At 34.4% G+C, this 12,860-nt stretch overlaps 1 protein-coding gene across 1 annotated transcript; it reads left to right on the top strand.

Moving 5' to 3' along the window:
* Positions 1-1,981: 1,981 nt before the first annotated feature.
* Positions 1,982-12,488, top strand: ren (renin). Its single transcript, XM_058784590.1, has 9 exons — positions 1,982-2,138; positions 2,873-3,023; positions 3,143-3,266; positions 3,403-3,521; positions 3,845-4,041; positions 5,962-6,084; positions 7,532-7,676; positions 8,501-8,599; positions 10,555-12,488. Exons 1-9 carry the CDS (start codon positions 2,071-2,073, stop codon positions 10,714-10,716), a joined length of 1,188 nt encoding a protein of 395 aa, XP_058640573.1. The 5' UTR covers positions 1,982-2,070; the 3' UTR covers positions 10,717-12,488.
* The last annotated feature ends 372 nt before the right edge of the window (positions 12,489-12,860 follow it).

Below are 12,860 nucleotides of genomic sequence, written 5' to 3'. Positions count from 1 at the left end.
CGGATGTGGTTCTGTCGCTGAATAAAATTAGATTAAGTTGTCGTAGAATACAAACCTGAAAGGATTAAACGAATATTTGAAGATTATGTGTTTATGTAATTTTCTTATTGGGTGTTTTGACAAGCACTGTCACATGAAACACGAAGGAATCAACATAATAATAACAACCAAATAATGTACCTGAACTGTACCTAACCTAGCAACCACCAAAAAGGCCACAAATACAAAAATATTGTTTCTGCCCATAAACATGCCATTTTACACTACATCCATTTGATTTGTCCATATTCCAGTGCAATATGGGGCCACACACACTGCTAAATAGATCTAAAAATGTGCTTTAAGCGGTAATAAGACCATCTCTGGATTTTATTGTTTTGTGAAAACCAGTTTGAAGTCAAATGTCTTTCATGGCCTCTCCAATTACCGTATCATATACAAAATTCGGGGAAACTAGGCTACATGCAAAGTTCCCAGCTGCATATAGTATGAACTGAAGTAGGCCCACTTTTATGCCATCGTTCCTCAAATAACTGCCTGACAAAAAAAATGAGATGATATTCATACATTGTTCATTCGACAACCCAATAGCCACTGTTTATATCTTATATTTTGAATGTGTTGTGTGTGCTGAGCAAAGACAAAAATAAATGTCTACTTTAGGTGTCTACAGCAAAGTTGAATCTGTGTTGAATCAACACCTTTGTTGTTCATTAGCCTACTTTAACTCATAAAATAGATTTTAATTAATATTATGAGTATAAAATAATTGATGATCTCAGTTGATGCTCTCTGTGTGTTTATTTTCCAGTATAGCACTAATCATGTGACACCTAGTGTTTGAGGAGGGTAAGTGCAAACCCTGCCTGGCCAACATAAGCAGCTGTTCAGCTGAATAGCGCCAGTGTCAAGAACCAATTGTGATGGCACCATCATTTTAGCTAAGAAGTGCATAGAATGGCATCCAACAGCTGATTATAAGTTTACTGAATTTATTTTTATATAAATATAGATGTAATATTAGTAGTGCCAATTGCTGTATGGCAGCTGCAATACAAGTTTTAACTCTGAGGTCAAATAATGTAACCAGTGGGCATCTGCCAGCCAGGGCTGTCTAATGTTACTTACTGTAAGTTTTAGCCACCGTGGGCAGTTTCACAGGCATCTGCTGGGCCAGCTGCTAGCCAAAATAAGATGAAAATTGTCATGGTGGGTTGGTGCTTTCCACTGAATGGCATCATACTGTGAAGTATTATTGTGCAGGTGTAGTTTATCTTCTTCAGTGAGGAGTCTGAGGAATAAACCTGCTAGTCCTTCAAAAGACCAACCCAAATAATGTCTTACAAACGGATCCACATTACTGAAACACCTTTAATAAATGAGTCCAGGGAAGATAAACAGCAAAATAGAGGAAGACGTAAAAGATGACGTCTATATATGGAGAGTCCCATGAGGGAATTTCAGGGGAAGAGATTGGCCCATTACTGTGGGAAACCCAGATCTAGGCATCCACAATGCCCCTAGGTTTAAAGGTCAAGGATCATTAAGAGTTGCATGCCCTTTCAAATAAACTGATAACATCAGTACTGTAATACATAATGTAGAGAAACACTCATATGTCATATAATATCAGATATTATATGACAGATATGTGTTGCTCTTCGATATGTTGATAATATTGTAATATTTATGTGTCATATTCTTTAATGATTTTCACAATTTGTTGTCAATTTCCATACATCCGCATCCTTCAGGTCCATACAATGATGATTTTATTAAGCAAAGTGGTCTTAAATCACTGTTTGTGATGTGTCCCTTGACCAGGAGGTCACTGTGTTCAAGGAGCATTTATCAGAAGGAGGGGTGAGAGGAGAGCGAAGGCCAGGGGTTTGTGTCAAGGTCAGAACACACGTAGGAGAAATAGTATAAAACCATGGGAAGAAGGAAAGTCTGTCAAATAAAGCACAGTAAAAGAGGAGAGAAGTTTGTGAAGGAGTCCGGGCACAAGACGTTTGGCACATATTTACACTAGTTATCAGTTAGTTAAAGTGATTCGATCCATCTGCAAGAATGAAAGTGCACGGCTTGGCTCTTCTAGTCCTATCACTCTCAGTATCCAGCACACAGGCCTTATGGAGGTAAGTCAACACAACAAATATTTTGCTCTGGTTTTTATAAAACAACATGAAAGCCAATCATTTAATTTGAGAAATATGTTGTCTTTACAATATCATGCAATGTTTTTGGTTTTTTTTTTCCCTAACACAGTACCAATGCATCTTTATTGATGAAAATAGATAGCTGCCTTAATAATTTAGGAAGGTAAAGTCACCTTTATTCCTATAGTGCTTTATACAATACAGATTGTGTCAAAGCAGCTTTACAGACATAAATAGGAAAACAGCAGAATCAGTTATAGACATGCAACTATGGAAATATTTCAGATTCAGCTCTAAAAGGCAATTGCACCATTATTTCACTCAAGTCAGCTCAGTGTTGGTTCAGTTCAGATAGGGTTGTAGTTTAATTGTGATCTCGATTTCTGCTTCGCTTGATTTGAGCATAATAGTCTGTAATATTTGCCTGTTGGTTTTTTAATTTGAATTTTTATTCTTAAAAATGTCTTTAAAATGTTTCAACATTTTTTTTTAGTAGTTTTGAAATATATTACAAAATGTATAATATCTATTATTGCCATATTGGGATTGTGTTTATGTCATAAACAGAAATTAAGAAAAAGTTTCGTTTTTTAAAAAATGATTTAAAAAAATGTTTTAAAATCAGATAAAACGCACTGCTATCTGATGTTGCTGTTTTATCAGTCGTCCAAACAAATAATAAATGTAACATGAGTCATTTCTCTCTTCACTAGAGTAAAACTGAAGAAAATGCCCTCCATACGAGAAACCCTGAAGGAAATGGGTGTCACACCAGCTCAAGTGTTTTCTGAGATTATGCCGAAATATGACGAACCTTCACCCACAAATGGCACAGCTCCAACACCTCTGATCAACTACTTAGATGTAAATCAGTCTTAAAAATGGAAAATAATTCAAATTATGAGCAATTTTGTATTTGTAATAATCTGCTTTATATAGACAGCTTTGTATTTTGAATTGTGTATTTCTCTGTTGATTTCCAGACTCAATACTTTGGTGAGATTAGTATTGGTTCTCCAGCTCAGATGTTCAACGTTGTGTTTGACACGGGTTCTGCCAACCTCTGGGTTCCTTCACACAGCTGTTCTCCTTTATACACAGCCTGCTGTGAGTGATTTGCTAAACACAATCTTATAAAACCCACATAACAACTGACCTTAAAAAGTCATTATTATCTTCACATCCCTTTTGAAGATAATAAGATAATAAAGCTCAGTCTGCCTTTCTCCATATGTCTCTTTAGTTACACACAACAGGTACGATGCTTCCAGATCCCTCACGCATATTTACAACGGCACGGGATTCTCCATCCAGTACGCTTCTGGAAACGTCCGGGGATTTCTGAGCGAGGACGTGGTTGTAGTAAGTAACAAAAAGACATTGGTTTTAGAATGTGAAACACTGGGAATATTAAGAAACGAGTTCAAAAGGAATATCTTTACCAACATATGGAAATGGTATTTTAATGGCCGAGGCAAAATATTTTTAGTCATCCAGGTTACCACAGGAAGTCAAGCACTACAAAGGATAACCAAGTCCAGATGCTTGTGCACTGGATTTTACCTACAATATGTCAAAATGCTGATTGATTTGAAAACAAATTGGCTGCAATATGGAAGACCAGAACTGTAATTGCACACAGTACTTGACTGAGCTGTTTGATCTTTGACCTCTAACTTCTTTAGGTGGGTGGTATCCCAGTGGTGCAGGTTTTTGCGGAGGCCACAGCTCTTCCTGCAATCCCGTTCATCTTTGCCAAGTTTGACGGAGTGCTAGGGATGGGATATCCAGATGTAGCCATTGATGGAATTACACCTGTGTTCGATCGCATCATGTCTCAACATGTTCTAAAACAGAACGTCTTCTCAGTGTACTACAGCAGGTGAGTGTCAGCATTTATTGACATACAGTGTGAGAAAGGATGAGAAATTTCATGATTGAGCGCCTTGCAATTTTATGTATGTGCATATATATATATATATATATATATATATTGTATATACTGTATTTATATGTATACACACAAGAAAAGCAGAATTTGATTTTGATGAATTTTGTGAATTTAATATGAGCATGTTAATTTCTAAACCACATCATTATATAGTGTAATAATAAATGTATTTAAACAGTACTAGCTGATTACAATCCATATCTTTGTATGTATATGCAGAGGTGTAAAATACTTGAGTAATTTTACTTGATTACTTTACTTAAGTATTATTTTGGGGGATTTGTACTTTATTCAAGTACAATTTAAACTGACTACTTGTACTTTTACTTGATTACATTTCTGAAGAAAAAAAACAGTACTTTTTACTCCTTACAATTTTATTTAATCTTGAAAAGTACATTACATTTTTATTTTATCCTATGCACATTAAATATGGTAAACGGAAGCTCAAACGTGCGTGCCTGATGTGAGAACCAATGATCATTGTTTCATGCATCAAGCACACATATTTCTACTTCACTTATGACTTTCATCAGGTAAATGTCTGGCTTCAAAAGTTCACCATCAAATCCGAGGAAGCATGTTGAGGTAGCAAAGTTGCATTTTCCCAAAAAATGTTTATTCATTATTTGTTCTGTTTTGATAGAGCCATTAGCTGTGTAATATATTAGCTGAATGCACAAGATTGAGTGCAAATAAAATCAGTGATGAGAATTTAAATACCATTAATATTTTTGTGGAAATATTTTCTTAATTAATTAAAAATCTCCAAAAGTGTTTAAATAAGCATTGTTTGTTAAATTAATCGTAATTCATGTTTAGTGATGTTCTCACCAGGTAGTGGATAAGTTGTATTTATAATATGTCATTATATGACACACTGAGTAGAAATCAGGCTGTCAATGTTTTTTTTTTTTTTTTTTAAATCTTAATAATTACATGATTTGCTCATTAATTAATCTAATTAGTAACAAATAATTATTTATCAATATTTGCTGAGAAAAAAACACACAAAAAAGTGGCCTTTCAAAACGTTAATGTTGTATGTTTTAATGCTATGACTCCTCATTAATTCAACACATTCTTGTATTCTGTGTGGAATATGTTTCTAGCCTCTGCATCACATCTTGCTCTTCAAAGGGATAGTTCACCCAACAATGAAAATTATCTCATTATTTACTCACCCTCATGTCTTCCCAGATGTTTATGACTTTCTTTCTTAAGATGAACACAAGCAAAGATTTTTAGTCCAGATAATGCAAAACAGAACCACTTCAGAACCCACACAAAGTGAACACGACGGTCAAGTTTAAAATATTAGTATTTGTATCCTTCTTACATATGCCTATCATTTCACTTAAGACACTGATTCATTAACAGGGGTTGCATGCGTTACTGTCATATTCACTTTGTGTAGTTTTTGAAGTGTCATTTTTGGATGTCCCATACACATGATTTTTTTTCTGAAACCCTTAGTTTGTGTTCATCTGATAAATGAAAGTCATATGGGATGGCATGAGGGTGGAAAGGAAGGAGTTTCCTTTTAATCCCTCTCCCTGTATTTTTTTTTCCGGTGTTCCGCTGTGCTGCATTTTAATTGTTGTTGTTGCACTAGATATACGTGTTTGACCTGTACCATTGCATTTTGTTTCATTTTCTCCCTATAACCAAACTTCTGAATGTCTGTCAGAAAAGAAAGTACTTCTACTTTTTTAATACTTGAGTACAATTTGAAGTTGTACTTTTTTACTTTTACTCGAGTATGTTTTTGGCCAGGTACTTGTACTTTTAATTGAGTAAAAATTTTGAGTACTTTTTACACCTCTGTGTATATGTGTGTGTATCTAAAAGCGACCCAACACACATCCCTGGTGGCGAGCTGGTGCTGGGGGGCACAGACCCAAACTACCACACTGGATCCTTCCACTATATGAAAACCAAAGAGGAAGGCAAGTGGGAGGTCGTCATGAAGGGGTAAGAACATTATCAGCATAAATTTTACAGAACTATTATGATTTTTTATTCCCATGTAGTTTTTTCTGCCATTCTACATCTGTTTTACATCACAGTTTTCACAAATACTCCTTGATATCCTATATCAGTTTATACAAGATATCCGGTAGCCATCAGTTTTTAATTTTGAGCAGAACCTCAGATCATTTCCAGAGAGGCTATCAATCTTTGCCCTGTGTCCTTTAAAAGAATAGCTGACCCAAAAAATCAATCACACACTCACCCTCATGTCATTCCATATCTATATGACTTTTTTCTCTTGCTTGGAACACAAGAGGTGAATTTTGAAGGTGACTGTACTGGTTGCCATTTTCTTAAAAGTTGTGATAATGGAGCTTTCAAGCTTAAAAAGAATGCAAAAGCATTTTAATAGTATCATACAAATATCCATATATCCACTGCTTTGTGTGCATATGTGTGTGTTCACTACTCACTTGGATGGGATAAATACAGAGGACAAATGGGTTACCGTACTTGGCCTACGTATCACCCAAATATGACTTGTGCAATATATTTCAGGCCAATAATGGCAAAGATATTGTTGGCCAAACAATTATTAGGCAAAATATTTAAAGAAATGCTTCACCCCAAAATGAAAATTTGCTGAAAATTTATACTGATCCTCAGGCCATCCAAGATATAGATGACTTTGTTTCTTCATTGGAACAGATTTTGAGAAATTTAGCATTACATTACTTGCTCACCAATGAATCCTCTGCAGTGAATGGGTGCCCTCAGAATGAGTCCAAACAGCTGAAGAAGAAAAAATAAAAAATTACAATAATCCACCAGTCCATTAATTAATGTCTTGTGAAGGGAAAATATGTGTATTTGTGAGGATCAAATTCATCATTAAGACATTTTAACTTCAAACTGTTGTTTTCAGCTAAAATATTAAATAGCTTTCTGTCATGAAAACTCTCGGAGGGATTGGCAGGGTAATGTACATGACAATGTTAAAGTATTTGGTCTTGGCGGAATAGATCTGCTATGATGCTGCTGCGGCAGAGCAAGTACCGAGACTATATATATATGTATATATTTACAGTTAACTCACTTCACAAGACATTAACTGATGGACTGGACACATGTGGATTACTTGTGTATTATTGTGATGTTTTTAATCAGCTCTTTGAACTCTCATTTTGACGGCACCCATTCACTGCAGAGGATCCATTGGTGAGCAACTGTGCTAAATTCCTCCAAATCTGTTCTGAAGAAGAAACAAGCTCATCTACACCCTGGATGGCCTGAGAGTGAGTACATTTTTAGCTAATTTAAATTTTTGTGTGGAATATTCCTTTAAGCCTCCCCAAAAGTATGTAAAGTCTAAAGAGATTTTTGAAACAAAATCCATTGCAATGTGTTTGATTCACCTCAATAATATTATTTTTCTTTTTTTCTGCAGAGTGTCCGTGGGTGCAGATATGTTGTTTTGCATGGACGGCTGTACTGCTGTGATTGATACAGGCTCCTCCTACATCACAGGCCCCGCCTCCTCTATTTCCATTCTGATGAAAACAATTGGTGCTGTTGAACTGGCAGAGGGAGGGGTAAATTCTGTTTAGCTAACCTTATGGACATTCTTTAAAAACCTGCATTTATTTAAAAGCCTGCAGATAATCTACTAAGAACTAGCCAATTGATTTGAGAGATAAATCGACAGAAAGAGGGATTTTTATGAACCCACTACTTAGCCATTGAAACTATGAAAACTGAAGAAGCCCAGATTTAAACCTTGAAAACAATTTAATGAAATCCCTAAATCTCAGCATTAGTGGCAAACCACTACTGGCAAAATTTCCAGAGCCATAAAAAAAGAAAAGAAAAATGTGTTCCAGTTGTACATAAACAGAGAGCACATAATGCATGTTGGACCTTCTAAAACATTCAGCGGTGACAGCTGATTATAAATAAAATTAGTAGATAATTAATTATAAAATTCAACACCTTCACATTGCAAACAAACTTAAGGTGATCGATCATGCGCCAACATGGCATCCTATATGCATCCCATACATACAAGCTTTAGTGAAACAACACTTCTATGTTCAGCATTAAAACCTGTTTCTTATTGTTCTGTTTCCTTTTCCTCTTGCACAACTCCATGGGAACAGCTGCTTTGGTCTGTCATGTTTGGCTGAGTCTCATAAATAACGTCTGAAGAGCAAATGGAATGATTGAAAGCTGATGTTTTTTTTTTTGTTTTTGTTTTTTTTCCCATCACCACTGTTGTCGGTGATATTTAATGTGGAAAATGTGTTTTTCTTTCTTTTCAAGTGTGAAGTTCAATGTCATTTCGGTTTTGCAAAATGATGAAGCACACAGTCTTTGAATGGTTTTAAGGTCATCACTTATTTTCTGTCTCTTTTCACAGTACACTGTCAACTGTAATCTGGTCAAGTTGTTGCCCACTGTGGCTTTTCATCTTGGTGGTCAGGAATATTCTCTCACGGAAGAGGACTATATTCTCTGGGTGAGGACTTTCTTTGTTTCATTGCAAGGGTAGTTTATTAATATTAATGTGTTAATATTAATACAGTATGCCACGTTTGGTCGTGATGATCTTGAAGGGCTTTTATTTTCTAATGTACACTAAAATTAAACGAAGACAGTCATATTATAGCCTAATAAAGATTATTTATTTAAGTGGGAGGCTGCCACTTTATGGGGGCTGCCATTTTTATATCACATGACCAGTGGAACGCTACATACTCTCTTTTAGCAACTTCCTGTTATCTGACAGTTTTGCTTGTGGAATAATTTTATTGTGGCTGATTATCATGTCTTTTGCGGGAAGCTACATCCACACTACTAGGTGTCAGTATAAGTAAAATGACTTCCACATAAACAAAAATAATTATTAAGTGCACCTTTAATGTAACTAGGCTACAGATTCTAGCTTGAACCCAGAAGTTTGCATAACCATGGTTCCCTCCAAAAAATTGGCTTTTTTTTTTCATTGGCTTTTGGATTATTGCAAGAATAAGTTCTGTGACCAACAAAAGTTTATGATTCAAACACATTTCATTTGTAAAGATACAATACTAAATACAAGTGTCAGAAGGAAAAAGCTAAGGTTAGGCTATAAACAAACTCCATCATTAAGCTTCCAAAAACTTTTTCAATCTTTATTTAAACTACAAGTTGGAAAGTTAGAGTTGGAAGAGTTCGTAAGAACACAAGTAAAAATACATTGAGATTGTAAATGCGGACTAGCAAGTAGTTGAGTTTTCCTGTTTAATGAAAAGTTTAATATCTGCAACAACCTCCACTAGTGAAAAAATCCTTTTAAAAATAATGCTTAATATACTTTAAAATTGCAAACTGATTGTAATTTTTGGACACATAACTGTTTGTTATTTCATAAATAAATATATTACAGTTTAAATGTATGTTAAATTCAATTAGTCAAACTTTTTTGACACACTTAAGTACTTTAGTATATCCTGATATATAATTTCAGAATTACTTCTATTGTTTTTGAAATATGGCTAAAGTGTACTGCTGAATGTACTGACAAGCATTTATAATAAACACATTAATGCCATTTCTATTGACATGTGCTCATGTGCAATGACTTTTACAATCTATTTAACCTTGGAAGTGTTACAGTTAAAATCAAACAAAACAAAATGTAATTGCATTATAAAACTTTTAATTTTACATTATTAAATGCAAAAGGGATTTTTTTTAAAGTGTACTTAAATGTTAAGAAACATAATCATGAAAGTTTACTCGTTATAAAATTAAATGAACTTTTTAATTGATATTATCTGCAAGTAGTTTTTAATTCTATTTTGAAGTACACTACAAGTGCACAATTTTTTCACAAGGGTCTTTAGAATCTCAAAACATTTAGCCACTTTTTTTTTTTCAAACATGAGTGGGGTGATTACTGATATAAAATGTGAAAATATCTAGAACTTGCATCAACCAATAACAAATGACAACTGCCATTCTCACCAGCACAAAAATGATTGACTGCACCATTAATATAACTAAGCTACAGATTATTTAAATAGCTTTATTTCATATTTGCATTAACTATGTAAATGTGATGTTGACCTCTGTCATAAAAATGTTAAAGGCTCCCTTACTTCACGTGATGGAGACCCAGGTAGAGGCCTAGTTAGTGTTGTGGTATTTTTCACAACTTCACTCAGAAAATGTTTTCCTGAAGTGTTGTTTTCATTAAAAATACTATTGCTGACTCTGTACTACATTGTCAGTCTGCATATTTCATTTAGCACCGAAGTCTGGGAACTTCTTTTCATGAAGTACGAAATGCCACATGATGTATTTGCATGCTATTCTAGATGACTTCTGAAGTGTAGCATCTGTTTTGAGATACATCAATCTATGTTACAGCTATATGGACTCGCACTGGATTTTCTAATGACTCTTTTTCATCTTTTGTTCTGCCTACAGCAGTCAGAGTTCGGGGAGGACATCTGCACTGTGACGTTCAAAGCATTGGATGTGCCGCCCCCTACTGGTCCCATCTGGATCCTGGGGGCGAACTTCATAGCTCGATACTATACAGAGTTTGATCGGGGAAATAATCGCATCGGCTTTGCTCGGGCAGTCTGAGAAACACTGGGTTTTCTGCAATCTAAAATTCAGATTACTATTACATTGCTACACACAACATATAGGATAACTGATCGATCACAATAATAGCAGGTAACTTGAGTTACAGCTTCCTCTGTGAACGAAAAGTTTAGACATAATTTTAAAAAGTACTTATTATGGAAATAAAACAATTTAACAGAATATGCTTGAGTGTGAACTGAATGTAACGCTTAATTGCATATTATTTACAATTAAATCAAGATGTATTATAGTTTCAATTTATATCAAATGCAATTACTTTTTGACCCACTTAAATACATTTTTATATGTAATTTCAAAATTTCAACTTTATATGTACTTTTGAATGTACCGATAAGCATTTTTAGTAAACTAAAATATACTTTACTGCTATTTCTAGTACACTGTAAAAAGTGATAAGTTGACTTAACTTAAAAAAATTGAGGAAACCCATTGCCTTAAAATTATTAAGTATATAATTATTTTTTAAAAAAAGTTAAATTCACTTAACTTATTTTTTAAATTAGTATTTACTTAAAAATTAAGGCAACAGGTTTCCTCAATTTTTTTAAGTTAAGTCAACTTATCACTTTTTACAGTGTAGTTGCACATTTGTAATGATGAAGCAAGATAAAATGTTATTAAAAGATAATTATTACGTTATGCAAAATGCACTTTTTAAAAAAAAAAGTGTATAAGTATTTTAAGAAACATAAGAAATATAAGAATCAAAGGATACTTCACCCACAACTGAAAATTCTGTCATCATTTCCTCATCACTTGCTCCAAATGCTTATGAGTTTCATTCTTTTCTTTTTCTTTTGAAGAATGTGTGTAACCAAACAGACGGTAGCCATTGACATCCATTTTTTTTTTGTCCGTACTATGGAAGTCAATAGCTACCGTCAACTCTTTACATACATTCTTCAAAATATCTTCTTTTGTGTTCAACAGAAGAAAGAAACTTGTTGAAAGAGAGTAAATGATGACAGAATTTGTATTTTTGGGTGGCCCTTTATTTCATTAATATATTTGCAAGGCCATTTATTTGAAATATACTTTTAAGATTTGAAGCACACTACACATTTACTACAATTAATCTCTTTTTCACAAGGGTTCACATGATGATCAGAGGCCATGGCAGTAACTAAAACGGATTCTCTGATTTCAATAGAATTATGTTAGCAAATTTATTTTCCCACAAACCACAAGTCTATCAAGACAGGAAGCTGTTCTTCGGTCAGATGTGTTGTCCTCTATCAGAAGAGTTTGGCAACACCATAACAAAAGTTTTTATAAAGACTATTACGAACTAGCTCAGACAGACAGAGAGAGAAAAAAACATTGTTTCATTCCCTTGAGCTACTCATTGCGGGTTTCATTGACCATGACATTTGGTTTTAGTTTTAACCAAATGTGTATATAGTTTTGAAAAAAGGAGTAACTCATAAAGACACACCCTTTGGACTTCCGCACCAAAAAAGTTATAAAACCAATTATAGTTATATCATATATTTTTTATTATAGTTATATCATAGTGAAAGTTACATAAAACAAATAATCTGTATTAATGCTTGCTACAAACAAAACCCATATCCAAGAAAATCCCCTTGCATTCAAATTTCCCACTATTGTAACCACAATGTGCAACTGACTGATATTGTTTTAATTTGTATTATCATTGATAGATGTGATCTGTTTTTATAGGAACTGATTAGTGGCCTTACAATGTGTGAATACTGTGAAAACTGAATAAACCAAAAACAACTTTAGTTGGCTACTTTAGTTTTTTGTTGGCAACACTTCTTTCGCCTCTCAGAACATCACAATCCAAACAAGCATATGAGGCGCATATGAGGCAAACCAGTGTCAGGATAGATAGAGATGTTTTCCCCTTTTGACCATCCTCACTGTCTGTCCCGTTGTACTCTGGAAGCTTTTACAAAAGCCTGGGACTGGTGAACAGCTGTGCAACATCTTCATTATGCTAGAGCGGTCATCCATATACACATATCGACTGAATTTTGATCTTTTTGTCTTTCTGTCCCAGTCTGTGTGTGTTTAGAAACTTGCTTGTCTTGCAGCGTTTCTGTTGAGAAGGTTGTGAAATGGAATGCGAGATATGATCTCCTGCTGTTTCAGTC

The sequence above is a fragment of the Onychostoma macrolepis genome, chromosome 08 (genome assembly GCF_012432095.1).
Source record: "Onychostoma macrolepis isolate SWU-2019 chromosome 08, ASM1243209v1, whole genome shotgun sequence".
NCBI lineage: Eukaryota > Metazoa > Chordata > Actinopteri > Cypriniformes > Cyprinidae > Onychostoma > Onychostoma macrolepis.
Note: the sequence above shows the minus strand (reverse complement) of the source record. Positions and strands in the feature narration are given on the sequence as shown.

Excerpts from the sequence above, each read along its gene's own strand:
- ren (XM_058784590.1), top strand. The coding sequence starts at position 2,071 with ATGAAAGTGCACGGCTTGGCTCTTCTAGTCCTATCACTCTCAGTATCC. Across the intron at positions 4,042-5,961 it reads TTCTCAGTGTACTACAGCAG|CGACCCAACACACATCCCTG; the intron begins GTGAGTGTCAGC and ends TGTATCTAAAAG. Across the intron at positions 8,600-10,554 it reads AAGAGGACTATATTCTCTGG|CAGTCAGAGTTCGGGGAGGA; the intron begins GTGAGGACTTTC and ends TTCTGCCTACAG.